Source organism: Aegilops tauschii, chromosome 1 (genome assembly GCF_002575655.3).
Source record: "Aegilops tauschii subsp. strangulata cultivar AL8/78 chromosome 1, Aet v6.0, whole genome shotgun sequence".
In the NCBI taxonomy this organism is placed as follows: domain Eukaryota; kingdom Viridiplantae; phylum Streptophyta; class Magnoliopsida; order Poales; family Poaceae; genus Aegilops; species Aegilops tauschii.
Window position 1 is genome coordinate 433,763,761 of NC_053035.3, and position 23,564 is coordinate 433,787,324.

A 23,564-nucleotide genomic window follows, 5' to 3' on the forward strand; every position below is an offset into this window, starting at 1 on the left:
AGCACACAACACTGTCCGGGAGGAACATGAGCGAGAGGTGTCAGGCAACACTACTGCATCTATATCTATATCTATATCTATGTCTATATCTATACCAATATAAAAAGACCCAAAAGGGCAGATTTAATTAATCTCGGCCATCAAATCATGTCAATCCAACGACCTAGACTCCTTCAATGTCGAGCACTCAACATGTTTAACGTGCAGTTAATTTCATGCTAAATATAGTGCTAATCACTTAATAACACGCAAATAATATCCTACTTAATATCTGCATGCATTTAATATACTTTCAAATTAACGTGCATTGCACGTACAGTTTAACTAGTTAAATAATGTTTGTGAAATGTTAAATTTTGATCAAATAAGTACATACAATTATTAAAAAATGTTTCTCACATTTAAAAATGTTTACACATTTAAAAATAAGTCCATGGTAGTTATATAATATTAATTAATATGTAAAAAATGTACACCTAATTTGTGTTTAAAATTGTAGCATTCCAAAATATTAATGAGATTTTAAGAAATATGTTAATGACATTTAAAAAATGATAAAATGTAATAACTTATTCCAATATTTTTCAAATTTTCATGAAATGTAAAAAAATTGTTCGTATAATTTTGTAAAAAAAATTGTACCATTGAAAAAGAATCCTGACATTTATAAAAAATGATGTTAAATAATATGTTTATGATATTTTTCGGAAATGTACAAAGTGTGTTTTAATAATGTTTATCATGCATTTAAAAAATTAACGTCCATTTGGCAAATATTGAACTTATGTTCAATAAATGTCCAACATAATTTAAAAAAAATATTCGACGGTTATACAAAAATCTTTTACTTGTATTAAAAAATTGTTCATCATGTATTTGTAAGAATAATAACAAGCATTTAAAAAACCAAAAAGAACACAAAAGGGTTAAGTTAAATAAATAAACCAAAAGAAAACTTTTTTTGAAATCCAATAGAGATAGCATAGAAAAAATAAAAAACCGTACAAAACATTTACAAAATCGGGTAAAAGGTTCCTACAAGTTATCCGGGTCCGTAAAAATTTCCCAAAACCACATTGTAGGGCCGACCCACTAAGACAAACGGTGTATGCGAGGCTTTCATTAATCTTGCAGTAGGCGAGATATAGCAGTGCTGGTAGAATTTTCTTGGGGAGGATTCGCATTGGGGGAGGATTCGTATCCTATTACGGCCTCTCGGCCCACCCCACCCCATCCTCATATTATACACAAGCCCGTGAGGCGTTTCTTCCTCCCTCTCCTGTGATTCAAGCTTCGGGCCTCCTCCCTCTCAACCATGGAGGAGCAGGAGGACGGCATCGGCCTCCTCCCGGATTGCCTTCTAGGCACCATCGTCTCCATGCTCCCGCCCAAGGCCGCCGCCCGCACCATGCTGCTCTCGCGCCGATGGCGACGCATCTGGCCGTCGCTGCCGCTAGACCTACAACGCAACGCCGATTCGGACGCTCCTTTTCTGACCGCCGAGTCCATCAACTCCGTCCTCTCCTCGCACCGCGGCCCCATCCGCCGCTTCTGCGTGACGACCCTCGACGGCGTCGGCACCTGCGCCTGGCTTCGAGCCCTGGCGGAGCGGCGCGTCGACGACACCCTCATCGTGCGGTGGGCGTGCAGGTTCCAGCACCCCGTGCCCCGCACCCTGCTGGGCAAGGCCGCGGTTTCCATACGCCATCTGGATCTCCACTGCTGCCGCCTCGGCCCTCCTAATGTCCTCCATTCTCCGGTGCCGACCTTGCCGAACCTCGACTATCTGTACCTGTCCGACGTGATCATCTCTGAGGCGGCGCTCCACCGCATGATCGAGGTCTGCCCTGTTCTCCGAGAGCTGCATCTCTTCATGATCCATGGACTCCACCGCGTTTGCTTCCGCTCCTGCACCCTTACCACCATGTCCATGAGCACGCCCTGTGTCCCTCTCGACGAGTTCTCCGTGAGAGACACGCCCGCCCTTCAAAGCATCACCTTCACGCACATTGATCTCTGGCGTATACCAAATTTTGCTGTTAATTTTGGTAAGCCAAGGGTAGCTTTTTTTTTGAAAAGGGGGGACTCCCCGGCCTCTGCATCAGGTAGATGCATACGGCCACTTAGATAAATAAAACAGGTTCAACAATGTCGAAAAGTCGTAAAAGAAAACAACGTCGAGCTCACATAAACCTCGACACGAAAACAAAAAAGTCATAAAGCCACAACCGGCTGGGAGAAATAAAGGTAGGAAAACTAATTGCCTATCCTATTACATGACCGCCATCCAAACCGGTTGAATATATCCCGCGCTACCATCTCCCACCGGATAGATCCAGTAACCAAACGCTCCCTGGCCTCCGTCGGAGTGAGTAGGGACCACATACGGATCAACGCCGTAGCACGGAATACAACCTGCAAAAAATGAATAGTAGTTATTCTGTTAAAAGCCAAATCATTTCTGCAGTTCCAAATTGCCCATAACAACGCACAAACTCCTACACGAATGTGTCTAGCTGTAACGGACTCTATCCCATCCAGCCACGTTCCAAATAACGACCCGACCGAACTCGGAGGACTAATGTTAAAAGCAATTTGCACTGAGCGCCACAAAATTCTTGCCAACGGGCACTCAAAGAATAGATGCTTAATGGTTTCATCCCGATCACAGAAACTACACCTAGTAGATCCTATCCAATTGCGCTTAACCAAGTTGTCCTTTGTTAGAATGACCTGTTTATGGACAAACCACATAAACACTTTGATTTTCAAAGGAACTTTGACTTGCCAAACATGTTTGGAGTTAGGAATGACACTCGAGTTAATAACATCGATGTACATCGATTTAACGGTAAATTGTCCAGACCTAGTAAGTTTCCAACACAACTGATCGGGCTGATGTTGTAGCTGAACCTCCATCAGTCTACGCACCAGATGAAGCCAAGCTTCCCATCTATTACCAACAAGCACCCTCCTAAACTGAATATTAAGGGGGGTGGCCTGCATAATCGTTGCCACAAGCGCATCACGGCGATGCACAATACGATACCGAGTTGGGTACTGTAATGCCAAAGGTGTCTCCCCAAGCCAAGTGTCCTCCCAGAAGCGAGTATCGTTACCATCGCCGACTATAAACTTAGTTCTATTAAAGAAGGCCGACTTAACTCTCATAAGCCCCTTCCAAAATGGCGAATCAGTTGGTCTCATTGTCACCTGTGACAAAGTTTTGGATTGCAGATACTTGTTACGAAGTATCTGTGCCCAAGTCGCATCAGTCTCAACTGATAACTTATCGAGCCACTTACTAAGCAGGCATCTGTTCTTGACCTCAAGATTCTCGATACCCAACCCCCCCGATCCTTGGGACGACAAATAATATCCCACTTGGCGAGTCTATACTTTCTCTTAAGATCATCACTCTGCCAAAAAAATCTTGACCGATAGAAGTCCAGCCTTTTCCTGACCCCAACTGGAACCTCAAAGAAAGATAGTAGGAACATCGGCAAACTTGTGAGCACCGAATTAATAAGAATTAACCGGCCTCCATAAGACAGAAGTTTGCCCTTCCAGCAACTAAGTTTCTTTTCGAACCGATCTTCGATACATTTCCACTCTCTGTTCGTGAGCTTACGATGATGAATGGGTATACCTAGGTAAGTAAAAGGTAAAGCCCCTAATTCACAACAAACAATTGTCTATAAGCCTCTTGTTCCTCCTTGGCTCTACCAAAGCAGAACAACTCGCTTTTATGAAAGTTAATCTTTAAACTGGACAATTGTTCAAATAAACACAACACCAGCTTCATGTTTCTCGCTTTTTCCAGGTCATGCTCCATAAAGATGATTGTATCATCAGCGTACTGCAAAATGGATACACCCCCATCAACTAGGTTGGGCACCAAGCCACCTACCTGACCGGCGTTCTTTGCCCTGCCTATGAGAATGGCCAACATATCGACTACAATGTTGAACAATATAGGGGACATTGGATCTCCTTGCCTCAGGCCTTTGTGTGTCTGAAAATAATGACCTATATCATCATTTACTTTAATTCCAACACTACCTTTTTGCGTAAAGGATTCTACCTGGCGTCGCCAGGCCTCATCAAAACCCTTCATGCGTAAAGCCTGTTGAAGGAAAGGCCATTTGACTTTGTCATACGCTTTTTCGAAATCCACTTTCAAAACAACCCCATCCAGCTTTTTCGTATGGATTTCATGGAGCGTTTCATGTAGGACCACAACACCCTCAAGGATGTTCCTGTCCGGCATGAAGGCAGTTTGGGTAGGCTGCACAACAGCATGCGCGATCTGTGAGAGCCTATTGGTCCCGACCTTGGTGAAAATTTTGAAACTAACATTAAGAAGACAGATTGGCCTGAATTGCTCAATTCTCACAGCCTCTGTTTTCTTTGGAAGAAGGGTGATCGTTCCAAAATTTAGCTGAAAAAGATGAAGCTGCCCAGCAAACAGATCATTGAACAAAGGCAACAAATCACCTTTAATGATAAACCAGCATTTCTTATAAAACTCCGCTGGAAATCCATCTGGGCCCGGCGCTTTGTTAGTTTCCATCTGTGAAACGGCCTCAAATACCTCTTTCTCGGTAAAAGGAGCCGTCAGAACATCATTCTCCACAACTATGAGCTGAGGAACATCCTCAACCCTGGACTCATCCAGAGACACACAGTTATTTTCTGGAGGGCCAAACAACTGCTTGTAGAACTCAGTAATGTACAATTTTAGGTTCTCCTGTCCTACAATTGTTCCCTCATCTTGCTCAAGCTGAAAGATCCTCTTCTTTCGATGCTTACCATTAGCAATCATGTGAAAAAATTCAGTGTTCGCGTCCCCCTGGACTACTCTCCGTACCTTGGCCCGCAACGCCCACTTCAACTCTTCTTCCCTAAGAAGTTCTTTCAGCCTCAATTCCGCGTCCCGCTTGGCTTGAAGCTCCGCGACTGGCAGGAGCGTGGTTTCTGCCTTTACATCTAGGGACTGAATAAGTGACAGAAGCCTTTCCTTTTCAACCTTATAAATCCCGCTAAGATGCTTAGCCCATCCACGCAGGACACTCCTCAAGTGCCTGATCTTATTCTGCCAGCGCTGAAGCGCAGTCTTTCCTCCTGAATCCTTAGCCCACTCTCTAGCCACAAGATCAAAGAAGCCTTCACGTTCAAACCAAGCCATCTCAAAGGAGAACACATTCTTGTTCCCCAAATGGGAGGGCTGACCAGAGTCCACAAAAAGCGGCGTGTGATCAGAAATACCACGGGATAAGGCCTGGACTGTTACTAGAGGAAACTTCTGTTCCCAATCGACACTAGCCAACACACGGTCCAACTTCTCATACGTCGGATTTGGCAGCGCATTAGCCCAGGTGAATTTTCTGCCCGAGAGCTCAATTTCTCTCAGGTTCAAACTCTCAATGATAGTATTGAACATGAACAACCATCTGCCGTCGAAGTTATCATTGTTCTTATCCTCACGCCTTCTAATAATATTGAAATCACCCCCCACCAGGTACGGCAACTGCTCAGAACCACACATCCGAACTAGATCAGCCAAGAAATCGGGCTTGAGCTCAGGCTGCGCAGCCCCATAAACCGCAACCAGAGCCCAGTTAAACCCATCTTCCTTCGACCGCACCCGGAACTTGACTGCAAAGTCTCCCATAACCACACTGCGAACCTCAAGCGTCTCGCACCTAACGCCGAGTAAGATTCCACCCGATCTCCCTCTCGGCGGCAAGCAATGCCAATCAAATTCAATACCCCCCGACAAAGAATTTGGAAACTGAGGCGCAAAATTATCTCTCCCCGTCTCCAATAGAGCGATAAAATCTAAGTGACGCTCGACAGACGCCTCAGCAAGAAACCTTCTTTTAGCCAAGTCTCTGAGACCTCTGCTATTCCAAAAGATTCCTTTCATAGTTCATCGTAAAAAAAATTTGCCGAACGCATCCTAGCACTCCTACACACTGCGGACAACGGGTATACCTTCCGTTTCCACTTGCGCTTTGGGATAGCTTGACTCTGTAACTGGTCCTCATACCCAGTGTCAGAGGGGCTTGCCAAGCCTATCTCAGTAGAGACATCCTCTACCCCCGCCTCAGAACTAGAAGGCAAAAGATCCGCACACAAATTGTCAAGCACCCTGACCCCAAGCGCATCAACCTCCGAATCACACATGGGTTTAAGAGCTGCAATATTGCGAATCATCTCTAAGGCCCGCTCAGCCTCTAGGTCAAGTAGATCATTAATAGAATTAGAAATTTCAGTTTCATTACTACCAAGAGAAACCCCTAGTTGATTTGCATTATCAAGAATCTCATCATTTGAAAAATGCAAAATGGAATTGGAAAAATTGACTGACATACCAGTAGTGACCTCGACATCACGAAGCTTGGCCGCCCTCATGGCGCACCGTTGCTGGATGTCGTCCACATCCGGATGTGCCTGGAGACGGTCACTCACCCGGCGCCCCTCAGACAAGGGATCCTGGATCCCGCCAAACGCAATGACCTCCTCCCGAGAGATCGCGGATGGGGTACGGCCTCCTGCCTCACCCCAACCCGCCGTCCGAGTGACCTGCATGGGCCGCCCCACAGTCGCACCAGTAGGAGAACGGGACACCTGGCGCGCCCCACCAGCCGAGGCCATCACCGATGGTGGTGGAGCCATAGCCAGGACCGCCCGTCCTGGCTCCCCAACCTGCACCGGAGCCCACTCCCGAAGGCGAAACCGGCACCATCCGAGAAGAAGACGCCACGGGAGAAGAAGCATCCGAGTCCTCCTGACCCGGACCTCCTCCCAGCGAAGAAGACACGGGAGCCACCTGCCCCGCATCCCTGTCCTCAGCACAAAAAGAACCCGAGATCGCCTGGCCTATGTCTCCTCCCTGCACACGAGGCCCGGTAAGCTGCGGCGTCTCCTGAGGGGGAACCACACGCTGACCAGACGAGGGAGTGGCCACCTGCCGACTCACCTCCTCCGCCCCCCTGACCGCAAGTGATGAAACCCCGAGATCCCCAGAACCCGAGTCCACAACATCCAGAAAATCCAAAGCAGGCAAAGCGAGCTCAAAGGCCTCCTCGGACTCCACCCGATCGCTCCACAACCTCGGCGGTGCAGAAAAAGGTTCGAAGGACCCCAAATCTCAACGACTTCGAAGGCACCGAGGAGGGCTGGGCAGCCCCATCCCCGGTCGTCGCGGTCTCGGACCCCGGCCCCATGGACAGCTGTCGACCAGAGTCCTCGGCCGGCGGTTCCTGAACTCCCGCGCCACCGTCACCCTCATGCATATCAACGTCAGACACGTGAGCCGGTGCAGACAACAGGCTCTCGTCCTCAAACCCAATAACCAGATTATAAATCCTGCCTCGATAAGCCCACTTAACCACTTCCGGCACATACTCAACATTCAGAATACTGACCAAAACCCGAGCAATCCCTTGAGCTCTGGTGAAAGACATGTCCACACGCTCAGGCTTCCCCACAAGAATGCCCAAACTGGCCACAACCCGAGCATCCTGCAGTGGGGAGGAAGGTGCCCCGGAAAAGCGTAGCCACGCTTGCGTAAGCGGTATGCCCTGAGGCTCAACAAGCTTCCACTCCTGAAACTCAAGGATACCATCAGTACCCGGGACCTTACACATCCCAAAACTCAGCAACCTCTGCAGATCCTCCACAGACGGGCACTCGACCCTGAACATCTTATCAGCAAGACCGACAAGGTCCCACTGGAAATCCCCAGGAGCCAGCTCTCGAAGCCTCTGCACTATCTGTGCCTCAGACACCTCCCCTCTGGTGACCTTGACAATCCCCGTGGTCTTACTCGGAGACTCGTCAGACACCTCGTGCTCAGTCGGATACTCGAAAAAAGTGAGCTCAGCACAGTATACTCCATACATCTTAAGTGAAGGTGCCTGATCGCGCAGTAACGGACATTCCCCAGATTCATGTGCCAGCTTACCACAGGTATCACACAAACGTGCCACACACTCCGCAATGAAGCTGCATCAAGTAGAAACAAAAAAGGATTTAGATATCTATGTTTGGCTGCTAAAATTGATAAGCCAACATAAAACACGTTTGGACTTGACTGAATTATCACTAATTGATCAGTCACTACAAAGTTACAAGTGCTAATATAACAAATAATTAGTGCATACCTTATTAGAAAAAGTAGTAAGGCTGGGCGAGCCCAAGCTCGGCAGCTTAAGCACAAACTCTGGAAGCCTTGCCCTTTGTAACCTCTCTCGTTTTTGGTATGAAATTCACAAACGGTGAAGAGCTGACCAAAGCTATACACCTCTTAACCTTATTCACATGTTTGCAACGTCTCGAGATATTGGTAACTATGCTGCATGCTTTGCTTTCTATTTGATTATTTTACTTCATTTGCAATTTAAGTTCCCTATGCAACTTAAACTGTGTTATATATATGGGTTTTTTTTACCTTCAAGTAAAGTTTTTACAAACTTACTTTTTTTTTGAAAATTTACAAACTTACTTTTTAATGTATCCATTATAGGCATATGTTTATTTTAAATTTTTGAAATTTATGTTTTAACTTGTAGCCAATGATCAATAGTTCTAAATTTTGCACCAGAGTCTTAATTTTCCGTTAGCTTTCCTTTTCAGTGTCGACCATTGTATTCATCAGCTTCGCACAGAGAAGCTTAAAGAAAACTATCAACTGACATTTTTCGATAGATATAGAGATTGGAAGGTTTTAAGAAAATTCATTTGATATTCTTCTCATTGATTGCATTCAAATTGCTTCATAATGGATGCTTCTTGTTTTACACACACATACATGACTCAATGGTTAATGGAGAACTAGCAAGGAGTTAGGCCACTGGCTTACAAGACAATCAAAAGGATGTTGATGTCTCGAGGCTGTTGCATGGTTCACAATTAAAAAGATAGCCAAAATAGAATGACAGATCATGTGGCTAGAGTTGAAGAATCTTAAGAGAGGATATTAGGTCCTTTGTAATATTTGAAGTGAGACAATATTTGGAATTTTAAAAATATGATAGACATTAGTAAATTGACTACACAAGGTTTGTTATTGCATTGGAATTACAATTTGGTTGCTCATGTTCAGTGTGATACATAACTAGAGGAATTGGTTGGGTACATAAACTAGTACCAAGAGCATGATTTTGACATGTAGCTCATTTCTGTTGTCATTGTTTGTAATTTTTACATGAGTGCTGGTCTCCCATGAAAGTAGAGTGTGTGTATTTTTATATTAGGCCCCACATATGAGTAAAATTACATGGTTTTATTTATGTCATCTCAAGTATTATTAGTACACATTGGGTAGGAGTGCATTTCTTTATTTGTGAAGGTTGTTCATTCTACATATGAACTCACCACTAGCTTCAACATTTATAAGAATGATGATGAAAGGCAATCATTTTTATTACCTCTACATTAACAAGTGCCAACTCTGTTACAATTTTCTGTTTATGACAGTGCTTCTACTTCGGTCCAAATAATGAAGCTGGTTGTGGAGATTGGAAACCGGCATCCGAGATGGTCATCTGGCAAAGTAAGCATCTAACGCATGTGCGACTGAGCGGATATTCTGGTACGGTCGGGGAGGTAGATTTTGCAAGGTATCTTATGGTTAGAACGCAATCTCTAAGGGCCATGGATATCAGTCATTCCGTTGATTGGACCCCAAAGGATATCAGCCGCCAAACTGAGTTGATATGCCTGCAAGGGAAGGCCTCGCCATTGGCTGAGCTGTTTTTCACTAGGAGCGCCCAGCCAGATGACGTGCGAAGGAAAGTAGCTAGATATCTTCATACATTGCCCATGCTTTGACGAAATGTACACTCCCTTGGGTTTGTGCTTGTATTTTTCTTGTGATCACAGTGTTATTATAACTTGCTACTCTTTTCTAAGAACGGTTTTCATATGTGTTAACGGATTGGAAAACGCTTGGGGCCGGGGCGCCAGCCTAACGCTCGGCCGGACGCTCCCGCACACGCGCCTCTGATTGGTCGCGAGCCACGCTGGAAAGAGCCACGTCTGCTCCCCCATCCACCACGTATCCACCTTATCTTCTCCTTGTCTTTTTTCCCCTCTCCCAAATCTCTCTCCTCCTCCTCACACCTGACGCCGCTCCTTGCTATGGATGACATGGCCGCCCTCCTCCTCCTCCAAGCCGGCCGCCCCTCCTCTTCCGATTCCAGCTGCCGCGAGCACGACACCGTCCGCCAATCGCTTGCGGCAAGCCGCTGCCACATGCTTCGTCACCTGCGGCCTGCGAGCTACATCCATGGTGACCGCGGTGACCACGCCCGCTAGATGCTGGAACCGCTGTTGCTAGATGCTGGAACCGGCAGATTTTTTTGCTACTACAGGAGGTGACCATGGTGACCACGCCTGCCAAATGTTGCAACCGCTCTCGCTAGATGCTGGAACCGGCAGAATTTTATGCTACTACGGGCGGTGACCGTAGTCACCGGCAATCGGCGGAGCTAGAACCAGAGAAAGCGAGATGCTACGACGGACCTGTTGTGGAGCTGCAACCCACAACACCATTTGTTACAACCGTTGTCCATTTTTGCTGGAACCAGAGAAATCGACGGGGTTGCGTCAGGCGATGGTGGAAGCTGCTACATGCGGCGGAATGCTACGAACGGCGTGTTGCGAAGCTACAACCCACAACATCATTTGTTACAACCATCATCTGTTTTTGCTGGAACCAGAGAAGACCGAGGCTATGAAACATTGCACAATGAGCTTCAACCAGCGACTTGAAATGCTACAAGCGGCAAATTTGTTTGCTGGAAACATATATAGTGATTTTTTGCGAGTTACTTCATCGTCTCCATCGGTCCATCGACTGCGGAGCTAAGCTGCAAGCAGGGGACGATGGCGTGTTGGGAAACATAGCATGCAATTTCAAAAAAATTCGTACGCTCACGCAAGATCTATCTAGGAGATGCATAGCAACGAGAGGGGGAGAGTGTGTCCACGTACCCTCGTAGACCGAAAGCGGAAGCGTTTGACAACGCGGTTGATGTGGTCGAACTTCTTCTCGTTCCGACCCATCAAGCCCCAGCCCCGAACGTACGGCACCTCCGAGTTCTGCACACGTTCAGCTCGATGACGTCCCTCGAACTCTTGATCCAGCAAAGTGTCGAGGGAGATTTCCGTCAGCACGTTGGCGTGGTGACGGTGATGGTGAAGTGATCCTCGCAGGGCTTCGCCTAAGCACTACGTGAATATGACCGGAGGCGTAAACTGTGGAGGGGGGCGCCGCACACGGCTAACAATCGTTGGTGTGCTCTAGGCGCCCCCTCCCCACGTATATAAAGGAGGGAGGGGAGGGAGCCAGCTGTAGGCGCGCCCAAGTAGGAGGAATCCTACTTGGGCTCCTAGTTGGATTCGCCCACCTCCCCCCCTTTCCTTTTATCGGAGGGGGAAAGAGGGGGGAGAGAGAAGGGGAGGAGGAAAGAGGGGGGCGCCACCCCCTTCCCTAATCCTATTCGGCATCCTTCGTTGGGGGCGCGCCACCCCTTTGTGGGCTGGTGTGCTCCCTCCTAAGGCCCATATGGCCCATATCTTCCCCCGGGGGTTCCGGTAACCCCCCCCCCCCCCCGGTACTCCGATATGTACCACTACGGGAAACATGAGATTTGCCGTCAGTACTGTTCTTTGCCGTCAGCATTTCGTCGGGCCAGACGGCAAAGACAAATTTTGCCGACAGCAGCTGACGTCAAAGAACAACTGACGGCAAATACATACTTTGCCATCTCTAAAAAAACCACAGACGGCAAAGACTCTTTGCCGTCTCGGACTTTTATAAATGAAATCGCAGACGGCAAAGTCTTTGTTGTCTGCAATTTCGTTTACAGACGGCAAAGAGAGCTCTTTGCCGTCTGTAAAAAAAATCGCAGACGGCAAAGAGAAAACACAGCACGCGGATCGATGACATTGCGTGATCTGCGCCGCCCGCACCCGCCTATGTCTCTCACCAGTCACCACGCGCGCCCCAACCACCCATCCCATCTCTCTCTCTCTTATCCCCAAGCCCCACCACGACCCACCCTCCCTCGATCCCTTCTCTACCGCACGACCCCCACCCCCCGCCCGGTCCAGGCCTCCTCCTCGTCCCCTGCTCCTCAACTACCGCCGGTCGATCCCGCACGTCGCCTGAGCCGAGGCCGGTGCGGGATCCTCCTCCACCTCCCCTGCTCGTCAACCCCCGCTGCTCGACCCGGCCTCGCCGTTGCCTGAGCCGGAGGCCGCTGCGGGATCCTCTTCCTCCTCCCCGCCCGTGACCCGGCGCCTCCTCCTCCTCCCTTGCTCGTCAACTGCAGCTGGCCGACCCTGCCTCGCCGGTGCGGGATCCTCCTCCCCGCCTGCGACCCTGCGCCTCCTACCCTGCTCGTCAACGGCCGCCGCCCTGCGACACGGCGGCGCCGTTGCCAAGAGCTCGCCGGAGCTCCTCTTCAGCACAACCTCCCGCCTGGTCGACCCCGCCTCGCCGCTGCCTAAGCTGGAGGCCGCAGAGGGATCCTCCTCCTCCCCGTCCGTGACCCCACACCTCCTCCCGATCCAGGGGATCCATGGCGCCATGGTCAACTCCGCCCGAAAACCACCCTTCGCCTCCTCGAGCTCGACGCCCGCTCTCGGATCTCGACGCTGGCAAGGGCCAGCTCGTCCGTTTTGTAATAGTTTTTTTGTGCTGTTTCGTTCGTTCGTTCGTCCGTCACACCACGGCCAGTTCGTCCGTTTTGTAAATGGAGAATATTATATTGTGTAACTATACTGTGATGATGGATATATATAGTATGTAAAGAGAGCACTTTTGTCTCGTGAAAATCTGTTCGTTCATCATAGCTGTGAAAGATTTTCCCTACGCCTTCGGCCATCTACGGCTTCTACACCTGTACTGTTGTTTCATTTTTTTTAAATAAAAATATTTGCTTTGCCGTGTGGGTATATGAGGATGACGGCAAAGACATAGCCTAGCTAACGGCAAAGTACTTGACGCCGTCCGTTAGCGCGACCGCTCCGTGTGTTGGCATATTTTTGCCGTCTGGCTAGTCCGCTCACGGTAAACTCTATAGACTAACGACAATCTTTTTGCCGTCATCCCGACAAACAGCAGACGGCAAAGTATTTTTTGCCGACTTATCTTTGCCGTCTGACTTTGCCGTCTCCAGACGGCAAAGTCTTTGCCGTCTGGAATTAGGTCTTTGCCGTCTGTGATCCACAGACGGCAAATTATCTGTTTCCTGTAGTGTACCCGATACATTCCGGAACACTTCTGGTGTCCGAATACTATCATCCAATATATCAATCTTTACCCTCTCGACCATTTTGAGACTCCTCGTCATGTCCGTATCTCATCCGGGACTCCAAACAACATTCGGTCACCAAATCACATAACTCATATAATACAAATCGTCATCGAGCGTTAAGCGTGCGGACCCTATGGGTTCGAGAACTATGTAGACATGACCGAGACTCCTCTTCGATCAATAACCAATAGCGGAACCTGGATGCTCATATTGGTTCCCACATATTCTACGAAGATTTTTGTCGATCGAACCGTTATGACAACATACGTTATTCCCTTTGTCATCGGTATGTTACTTGCCCGAGATTCGATCGGCGGTATCTTCATACCTAGTTCAATCTCGTTACCGGCAAGTCTCTTTATTCGTTTCGTAAAGCATCATCCCGCAACTAACTCATTAGTCACATTGCTTGCAAGGCTTATAATGATGTGCATTACCGAGAGGGCCCAGAGATACCTCTCCGATACTCGGAGTGACAAATCTTAATCTTGATCTATGCCAACCCAACAAACACCTTCGGAGATACCTGTAGAGCATATTTATAATCACCCAGTTACGTTGTGACGTTTGATAGCACACAAGGTATTCCTCCGGTATCCGGGAGTTGCATAATCTCATAGTCAAAGGAATATGTATAAGTCATGCAGAAAGCAATAGCAATAAAACTGAAGGATCATTATGCTAAGCTAACGGATGGGTCTTGTCCATCACATCATTCTTCTAATGATGTGATCCCGTTCATCAAATGACAACACATGTCTATGGTTAGGAAACTTAACAATCTTTGATTAACGATCTAGTCTAGTAGAGGCTTACTAGGGACATAGTCTTTTATCTATGTATTCACACATGTATCAAGTTTCCGGTTAATACAATTCTAGCATGAATAATAAACATTTATCATGATATAAGGAAATATAAATAACAACTTTATTATTGCCTCTAGGGCATATTTCCTTCAGTCTCCCACTTGCACTAGAGTCAATAATCTAGATTACAAAGTAATGATTCTAACACCCATGGAGTCTTGGTGTTGATCATGTTTTGCTCGTGGAAGAGGTTTAGTCAACGTGTCTGCCACATTCAGATCTGTATGTATTTTGCAAATCTCTATGTCTCCCTCCTTGACTTGATCACGGATGGAGTTGAAGCGTCTCTTGATGTGTTTGGTTCTTTTGTGAAATCTGGATTCCTTCGCCAAGGCAATTGATCCAGTATTGTCACAAAAGATTTTCATTGGACCCGATGCACTAGGTATTACACCTAGATCGGATATGAACTCCTTCATCCAGACTCCTTCATTTGCTGCTTCCGAAGCAGGTATGTACTCTGCTTCACACGTAGATCCCGCCACGACGCTTTGCTTGGAACTGCACCAACTGACAGCTCCACCATTCAATATAAATACGTATCTGGTTTGTGACTTAGAGTCATCCGGATCAGTATCAAAGCTAGCATCGACATAACCATTTACGATGAGCTCTTTGTCACCTCCATAAACGAGAAACATATCCTTAGTCCTTTTTAGGTACTTCAGGATGTTCTTGACCACTGTCCAGTGATCCACTCCTGGATTACTTTGGTACCTCCCTGCTAGACTTATAGCAAGGCACACATCAGGTCTAGTACACAGCATAGCATACATGATAAAACCTATGGCTGAGGCATAGGGAATGACTTTCATTTTCTCTCTATCTTCTGCAGTGGTCAGGCATTGAGTCTAACTCAACTTCACACCTTGTAACACAGGCAAGAACCCTTTCTTTGACTGATCCATTTTGAACTTCTTCAAAAATTTATCAAGGTATGTGATTTGTGAAAGTCCAATTAAGCGTCTTGATCTATCTCTATAGATCTTGATGCCCAATATATAAGCAGCTTCGCCGAGGTCTTTCATTGAAAAACTTTTATTCAAGTATCCTTTTATTCTATCTAGAAATTCTATATCATTTCCAATCAACAATATGCCATCCACATATAATATTAGAAATGCTACAGAGCTCCCACTCACTTTATTGTAAATACAGGCTTCTCCAAAAGTCTGTATAAACCATATGCTTTGATCACCTCATCAAAGCGTATATTCCAACTCCAAGATGCTTGCACCAGTCCATAAATGGATCGCTGGAGCTTGCACACTTTGTTAGCACCTTTAGGATCGATAAAACCTTCTGGTTGCATCATATAGAACTCTTCTTTAAGAAATCCATTAAGGAATGCAGTTTTGATGTCCACTTGCCAGATTTCATAATCATAAAATGTGACAATTGCTCACATGATTCGGACAGACTTAGGCATCGCTACGGGTGAGAAGGTCTCATCGTAGTCAACTCCTTGAACTTGCCGAAAACCTTTCGTGACAAGTCGAGCTTTGTAGACAGTAACATTACCATCAGCGTCAGTCTTCTTATTGAAGACCATTTATTCTCTATGGCTTGCCTATCATCGGGCAAGTCAACCAAAGTCCATACTTTGTTCTCATACATGCATCCCATCTCAGACTTCATGGCCTCAAGCCATTTTGCAGAATCTGGACTCATCATCGCTTCCTCATAGTTTGTAGGTTCATCATGGTCTAGTAACATGACCTCCAGAACAGGATTACCGTACCACTCTGGTGCGGAACGTGCTCTGGTTGACCTACGAGGTTCGGTAGTAACTTGACCCGAAGTTTCATGATCATTATCATTAGCTTCCTCACTAGTTGGTGTAGGCATCACGGGAACGATTTTCTGTGATGAGCTACTTTCCAATTCGAGAGAAGGTACAATTACCTCATCAAGTTCTACTTTCCTCCCACTCACTTCTTTTGAGAGAAGCTCCTTCTCTAGAAAGGATCCATTCTTAGCAACAAAGATCTTGCCTTCAGATCTGTGATAGAAGGTGTACCCAACAGTCTCTTTTGGGTATCCTATGAAGACGCACTTCTCCGATTTGGGTTCGAGCTTATCAAGCTGAAGCTTTCTCACATAAGCATCGCAACCCCAAACTTTAAGAAACGACAGCTTAGGTTTCTTGCCAAACCACAGTTCATACGGTGTCGTCTTAACGGATTTAGACGGTGCCCTATTTAAAGTGAATGCAGTTGTCTCTAATGCATAACCCCAAAATGATAGTGGTAAATCGGTAAGAGAGATCATAGATCGCACCATATCTAATAAAGTACGGTTACGACGTTCGGACACACGATTACGCTGTGGTGTTTCAGGTGGCGTGAGTTGTGAAACTATTCCACATTGTTTTAAATGAAGGCCAAACTCGTAACTCAAATATTCACCTCCGCGATCAGATCGTAGAAACTTTATTTTCTTGTTATGATGATTCTCCACTTCACTCTGAAATTCTCTGAACTTTTCAAATGTTTCAGACTTGTGTTTCATTAAGTAGATATACCCATATCTGCTCAAATCATCTGTGAAGGTCAGAAAATAACGATACCCGCCGCGAGCCTCAACACTCATTGACCGCATACATCGGTATGTATTATTTCCAATAAGTTAGTAGCTCGCTCCATTGTTCCGGTGAACAGAGTTTTAGTCATCTTGCCCATGAGGCATGGTTCGCAAGTATCAAATGATTCATAATCAAGTGATTCCAAAAGTCCATCGACATGGAGTTTCTTCATGCGCTTTACACCAATATGACCTAAATGGCGTGCCACAAATATGTTGCACTATCATTATCAACTTTGCATCTTTTGGCATCAATATTATGAATATGTATATCGCCACGATCGAGATTCAACAAAAATAGACCACTCCTCAAGGGTGCATGACCATAAAAGATATTACTCATATAAATAGAACCACCATTATTCTCTGATTTAAATGAATAACCGTCTCGCATTAAACAAGATCCAGATATAATGTTCATGCTCAACGCTGGCTCCAAATAACAATTATTCAGGACTAAAAATAATCCCGAAGGTAGATGTAGAGGTAGCGTGCCGACAGCGATCACATCGACCTTGGAACCATTCCCGACGCGCATCGTCACCTCGTGCTTAGCCAATCTCCGTTTAATCCGTAGTCCCTGTTTCGAGTTACAAATATGAGCAACTGAACCGGTATCAAATACCCAGGCACTACTACGAGCATTAGTAAGGTACACATCAATAACATGTATATCAAATATACCTTTGTTTACTTTGCCATCCTTCTTATCCGCCAAATTTTTGGGGAAGTTCTGCTTCCAGTGACCAATCCCTTTGCAGTAGAAGCACTCAGTTTCAGGCTTAGGTCCAGACTTGGGCTTCTTCCCGGGAGTGGCAACTTGCTTGCCATTCTTCTTGAAGTTCCCCTTCTTTCCATTGCCCTTTTTTCTTGAAACTAGTGGTCTTGTTAACCATCAACACTTGATGCTCCTTCTTGATTTCTACCTCCGCAGCTTTGAGCATTGCGAAGAGCTCGGGAATAGTCTTCGCCATCCCTTTCATATTATAGTTTATCACGAAGCCTTTATAGCTTGGTGACAGTGATTGAAGAACTCTGTCAATAACACAATTATCTGGAAGATTAACTCCCAGTTGAGTCAAGTGGTTATGATACCCAGACATTCTGAGTATGTGTTCACTGATAGAATTGTTCTCCTCCATCTTGCAGCTATAGAACTTGTTGGAGACTTCATATCTCTCAACTCGGGCATTTGCTTGAAATATTAACTTCAACTCCTGGAACACCTTATATGATCCATGACGTTCAAAATGTCTTTGAAGTCCCCACTACTGCAGGATGCTGCTAACGCGACACTAAGATCAGAGACCCTTCGACGAAACTGTGTGCGATGCAATAATCGCAAACGGTGGTGTAAAAAACCGTCAAAAAAGGTGCAAAACATTTGCGATGACGGATGCATCAAACACGGTTCAGATTTTGGTTGTGTGTGTGATGTAGGGCATACGGTTCAGTTCAATGAACTGTTTGCGATGAGGAAGAAGAACGGAGACAGGCAGCCAGACGAAGGTGTGTGCGATATACGGCATATAGTTCACTCGGACTAACTGTTTGTGATGAGTCTGAACAACGGAAACGGGCAACTACATAAAGGTGTGTGTGATTGAGGGCATACACTTCGGAAGGATTAACTGTTTCCGATTAGGCAACAAAACAAAAATGGTTAGCCAGATCAAAGTGTCTGCGATTGATTGCATACACTTCACACGGATGAACTGTTTGCGATTAGCCACAACAAACAGAAACAGTTAGACAGATCAACATGTGTGCGCTAGACGGGCACACATTCTAATTAAAAGAAGCGTAAGCGATGGTAATAACGAGCGCGCACGGTTCTTGGAACAAGACGTGTGCTGACATTGCCTATTGTGGTGCACCCTATGGTGCTAACGCCACGTACGCGGCCGAGAAAGCGTGTCCATGTTACGCCGTCCGGGAATAGTGCCGCACTTAGAAATTATAGAACCGTTAATAAATTTTGAGCCCGCGTCCCGTCACATTCCAAATTGTAAACCTGTTCACACCGATCAAAACCTAAACGGTTTTCCACTTAGGAGCGTATTAGTATTCGGTTATAAATACTACTACTCCAAGATGACTGCACATTCCTCCTCAACTCCTCATCCACAAAAACAAACAAGTCATTCATCATCGTTCCCTTGCGTCTGCCATGGCCAGCGTGAGTTCTGGGTCCAGAGATTGCCACCAGGGAGAGGCAAGCATGGAAGCGGAAGCACGAGAGATGTCCCGCCTCGCCGCGAAAGTAGCCGACATGTCCCGCCGCGCGGCCGTAGCAGCACAGAGGTCCCGCCGCACCGCCGAAGCAGCACGAAGGTCCCGCCGCACCGTCGATGCAGCAGACTGGTGCGGCCGCGCCGCGGAAGTAGCAAAGATGTCCAGCCGCGCCGCAGAAGGAGAAGAGATGTCCTCCCACGCTGCGGCGGCCTGGGAAAATGTCTCGCGGGCTGGCGAGGACTCTTACATGCGCATGCATGCGATCGTCCATAGCCAGATGGATCAGATCTTCGGCTGGGTGAGGTTGCAGGACGACATGAAAGCCTCGTTTGAACAGGCTACCGGCGTCATCCGACAACTAAGGGAGAGCAATACAAAGCTCCAGGCCGAGCCCGACCTGCTAAGGGCGAAGATCGTCGGAAGTGCGGAGAAGCAAGAGGAGACCACTGCCTTGTTGAAGAGGACCAGCGTCATCGTCGAGAAACTTATGGACGAGAATGTCGTGCTGCGCATGAAGCGCAAAAGGCTGGTGGAGGAATCCGTGGATGCTCTCAAGCAGCATATTGAGGACCGGAAAGAGCTCATCGCCGCTCGCCGCGGAGACTACTTGTCGTAGCCTGCAGCAACGCATCAAGAAAGTAGAGATCAGCGAGCCAGATCGTTGTCTTCCTTCTTTTGCCCTTGTGTATTTCGGGCATTGCCGCATGTGGCTTTTTTTATTATGTTCCTAAATATGTAAGACAATTATTATCCACTGTCATCGTCCTTATATTCATGCTTGCTATAAGTCGCAGTCGATGCTATATAGGTCCATCGGATCTTACATCAAGATTCATGCAAAACTTTCTTTTTAGATTTTCATTTTTCTCTCTTAAATCTCAGTCCAGTGAGACATAGCCACGCCGTGAAACAGTGGCTCGGGCGCCATTAATGGAGATGTTGGGAGGGAGGTGCACGGCGGATAGAGGTCAAAGGGCTCTCCTCCCGATGAGCACGCGCGGGGTGATATGTCTCCAATGTATCTATAATTTTTGATTGTTCCATGCTATATTATATTCTGTTTTGGACATTAATGGCTTTATTATACACTTTTATATTATTTTTGGGACTAACCTATTAACCGGAGGCCCAGCCCAGAATTGCTGTTTTTTGCCTATTTCAGAGTTTCGCAGAAAAAGAATATCAAACGGAGTCCAAACGGAATGAAACCTTCGGGAACGTGATTTTCGGAACGAACGTGATCCAAAGGACTTGGACCCTACGTCAAGACATCAACCAGGAAGGCACGAGGTAGGGGGCGCGCCTACCCCCCAGGGCACGCCCTCCACCCTCGTGGGCCCCACGTTGCTCCACCAACGTACTTCTTCCTCCTATATATACATACGTACCCCCAAACAATCAGATACGGAGCCAAAAACCTAATTCCACCGCCGCAACCTTCTGTACCCGTGAGATCCCATCTTGGGGCCTTTTTCGGAGCTCCGTCAGAGGGGGCATCGATCACGGAGGGCTTCTACATCAACACCATAGCCTCTCCGATGATGTGTGAGTAGTTTACCTCAGACCTTCGGGTCCATAGTTATTAGCTAGATGGCTTCTTCTCTCTTTTTGGATCTCAATACAATGTTCTCCCCCTCTCTTGTGGAGATCTATTCGATGTAATCTTCTTTTGCGGTGTGTTTGTTGAGACCGATGAATTGTGGGTTTATGATCAAGTTTATCTATGAACAATATTTGAATCTTCTCTGAATTCTTTTATGTATGATTGGTTATCTTTGCAAGCGTCTTCGAATTATCAGTTTGGTTTGGCCTACTAGATTGATCTTTCTTGCAATGGGAGAAGTGCTTAGCTTTGGGTTCAATCTTGCGGTGTCCTTTCCTAGTGACAGTAGGGGCAGCAAGGCACGTATTGTATTGTTGCCATCGAGGATAACAAGATGGGGTTTATATCATATTGCATGAGTTTATCCCTCTACATCATGTCATCTTGCTTAAAGCGTTACTCTGTTCCTATGAACTTAATACTCTAGATGCATGCTGGATAGCGGTCGATGTGTGGAGTAATAGTAGTAGATGCAGGCAGGAGTCGGTCTACTTGTCTCGGACGTGATGCCTATATACATGATCATACCTAGATATTCTCATAACTATGCTCAATTCTGTCAATTGCTCAACAGTAATTTGTTCACGGACCGTAATACTTATGCTCATGAGAGAAGCCACTAGTGAAACCTATGGCCCCCGGGTCTATTTTCCATCATATTAATCTTCCAATACTTAGTTATTTTTATTGCCTTTTATTTTACTTTGCATCTTTATCATAAAAATACCAAAAATATTATCTTATCATATCTATCAGATCTCACTCTCGTAAGTGACCGTGAAGGGCTTGACAACCCCTTTATTGCGTTGGTTGCGAGGATTTATTTGTTTGTGTAGGTCCGAGGGACTTGTGCGTGGCCTCCTACTGGATTGATACCTTGGTTCTCAAAAACCGAGGGAAATACTTACGCTACTTTGTTGCATCACCCTTTCCTCTTCAAGGGAAAACCAACGTAGTGCTCAAGAGGTAGCAAGAAGGATTTCTGGCGCCGTTGCCGGGGAGACTACGCAAAAGTCCACATACCAAGTACCCATCACAAACCCTTATCTCCCGCATTACATTATTTGCCATTTGCCTCTCGTTTTCCTCTCCCCCACTTCACCCTTGCCATTTTATTCGCCCTCTCTTTTCTGTTCGCCTCTTTTTAGCTTGTTTGTCGTTATGACTAGTCCTCTGTCTTCTCCGTTGTCTCCCGAGAATGAAGTTCTTAATTTTAAGCAAAGGGAGGGAGAAAATCTAAAAGACGCTTGGTATAGAATTTGCAATGCTCAAAATAGATCTACCAGGAAGCCATCTACTTCCGTTCTTCTCCGCAATTTTTATGTAGGCGCTACTCCTTGGTACAGATATATCCTTGATACCATTACCGGAGGGAATTTCTTGGGTAGCCATACTTTTGATTCTTATAATGCTATGATAGATTTGTTTGGCTCACCACCTCTTTTGGGTAATGTAACTATGTTAACTTTGGAGCATGTAATGCAAAGACTTGAAATTATTGAAAATAAAGTTGCTACCGTAGAGTTAATTGAAAATTTGGATAAAAAGATCCACAACCAAATTACCCAATATGGATCTAAGGTAGGAGTCACTTTGAAAAATATTAAGGAGAAGGAACCTATAGTTAATGAAAGAATAAACCAGGATTCCACTAGAATTGATAAACTAGAGGGTATCATTACCAACTTGGGAACCGCTTTTTCTTCCGTAAAGAATACTCCAAGTCCTCCAACTAAAATTGCCAAGCTTATGTATGTTCCTAAAAATAAGGGTGAATCCTCTAGTAAGGAAACTGCAGATCTCAAATCTATAAGTATTCATCCCAATCTTTTTGCTTTCATTAAGGAACCATTTGCTACAAACGAATTTTTCGGTTATGTGCCTAGAAGTTTGATAATTAATAAAAATAAAGAAACTCCTAAGGATGAGAGATGTCTCATAGATGGATTTCCTACCAAAGATGGCGATACCTAGATCTATCCTTGCTTTTATGCCTGGCTAGGGGCGTTAAACGATAGCGCTTGTTAGGAGGCAACCCAATTTTATTTTTTGCTTTTTTTGTTTTTGCTTCTGTTTAGGAATAAATCTTTGATCTAGCCTCTGGTTAGATGTGTTTTGGTGTTTTAATTAGTGTTTGTGCCAAGTTAAACCTATAGGATCTTCTTGGATGATAGTTATTTGATCTTGCAATAAATTCCAGAAACTTTCTGTTCATGAAAATAATTGTTAAAAATCACCAGAACGTGATAAAATATTGATTCCAATTTCTGCTGATCAATAAACAAATTTTCTAGGTCTTCCTATTTTGACTGAATTTTTGGAGTTCCAGAAGTTTGCGTTAGTTACAGATTACTACAGACTGTTCTATTTTTGACAGATTCTGTTTTTCGTGTGTTGTTTTCTTATTTTGATGAATCTATGGCTAATAAAATAATCTATAAACCAAGAGAAGTTGGAATATATTACGTTTAACACCAATATAAATAAAGAATGAGTTCATTACAGTACCTTGAAGTGGTGTTTTGTTTTCTTTCGCTAACGGAGCTCACGAGATTTTCTGTTAAGTTTTGTGTTGTGAAGTTTTCAAGTTTTGGTAAAAGATTAGATGGATTATGGAACAAGGAGTGGCAAGAGCCTAAGCTTGGGGATGCCCAAGGCACCCCAAGATAATCTAAGGACACCAAAAAGCCAAAGCTTGGGGATGCCCCGGAAGGCATCCCCTCTTTCGTCTACTTCCATCGGTAACTTACTTGGAGCTATATTTTTATTCACCACATGATATGTGTTTTGCTTGGAGCGTCTTGTATTATTTGAGTCTTTGATTTTTAGTTTACCACAATCATCTTTGCTGGACACACCTTTTGATGAGAGACACACATGATTCGGAAATTATTAGAATACTCTATGTGCTTCACTTATATCTTTTGAGCTATATAGTTT

General features: G+C 45.6%; 1 protein-coding gene across 1 annotated transcript; it reads left to right on the forward strand.

The window, feature by feature from the left end:
- Positions 1-1,315: 1,315 nt before the first annotated feature.
- Positions 1,316-9,840, forward strand: LOC109736987 (putative F-box/LRR-repeat protein At3g59230). The gene is made up of 4 exons (XM_040398298.1): positions 1,316-2,118; positions 4,235-4,311; positions 8,238-8,353; positions 9,487-9,840. Exons 1-4 carry the CDS (start codon positions 1,316-1,318, stop codon positions 9,838-9,840), a joined length of 1,350 nt encoding a protein of 449 aa, XP_040254232.1.
- Positions 9,841-23,564: the final 13,724 nt, after the last annotated feature.

Bases quoted from the DNA above. Each gene is read 5' to 3' on its own strand.
- LOC109736987 (XM_040398298.1), top strand. From the start codon at position 1,316: ATGGAGGAGCAGGAGGACGGCATCGGCCTCCTCCCGGATTGCCTTCTA. The intron at 2,119-4,234 runs GCCACTTAGATA...CGTTTCATGTAG, and splicing joins GCATCAGGTAGATGCATACG to GACCACAACACCCTCAAGGA. The intron at 4,312-8,237 runs GTGAGAGCCTAT...AAACTCTGGAAG, and splicing joins CACAACAGCATGCGCGATCT to CCTTGCCCTTTGTAACCTCT.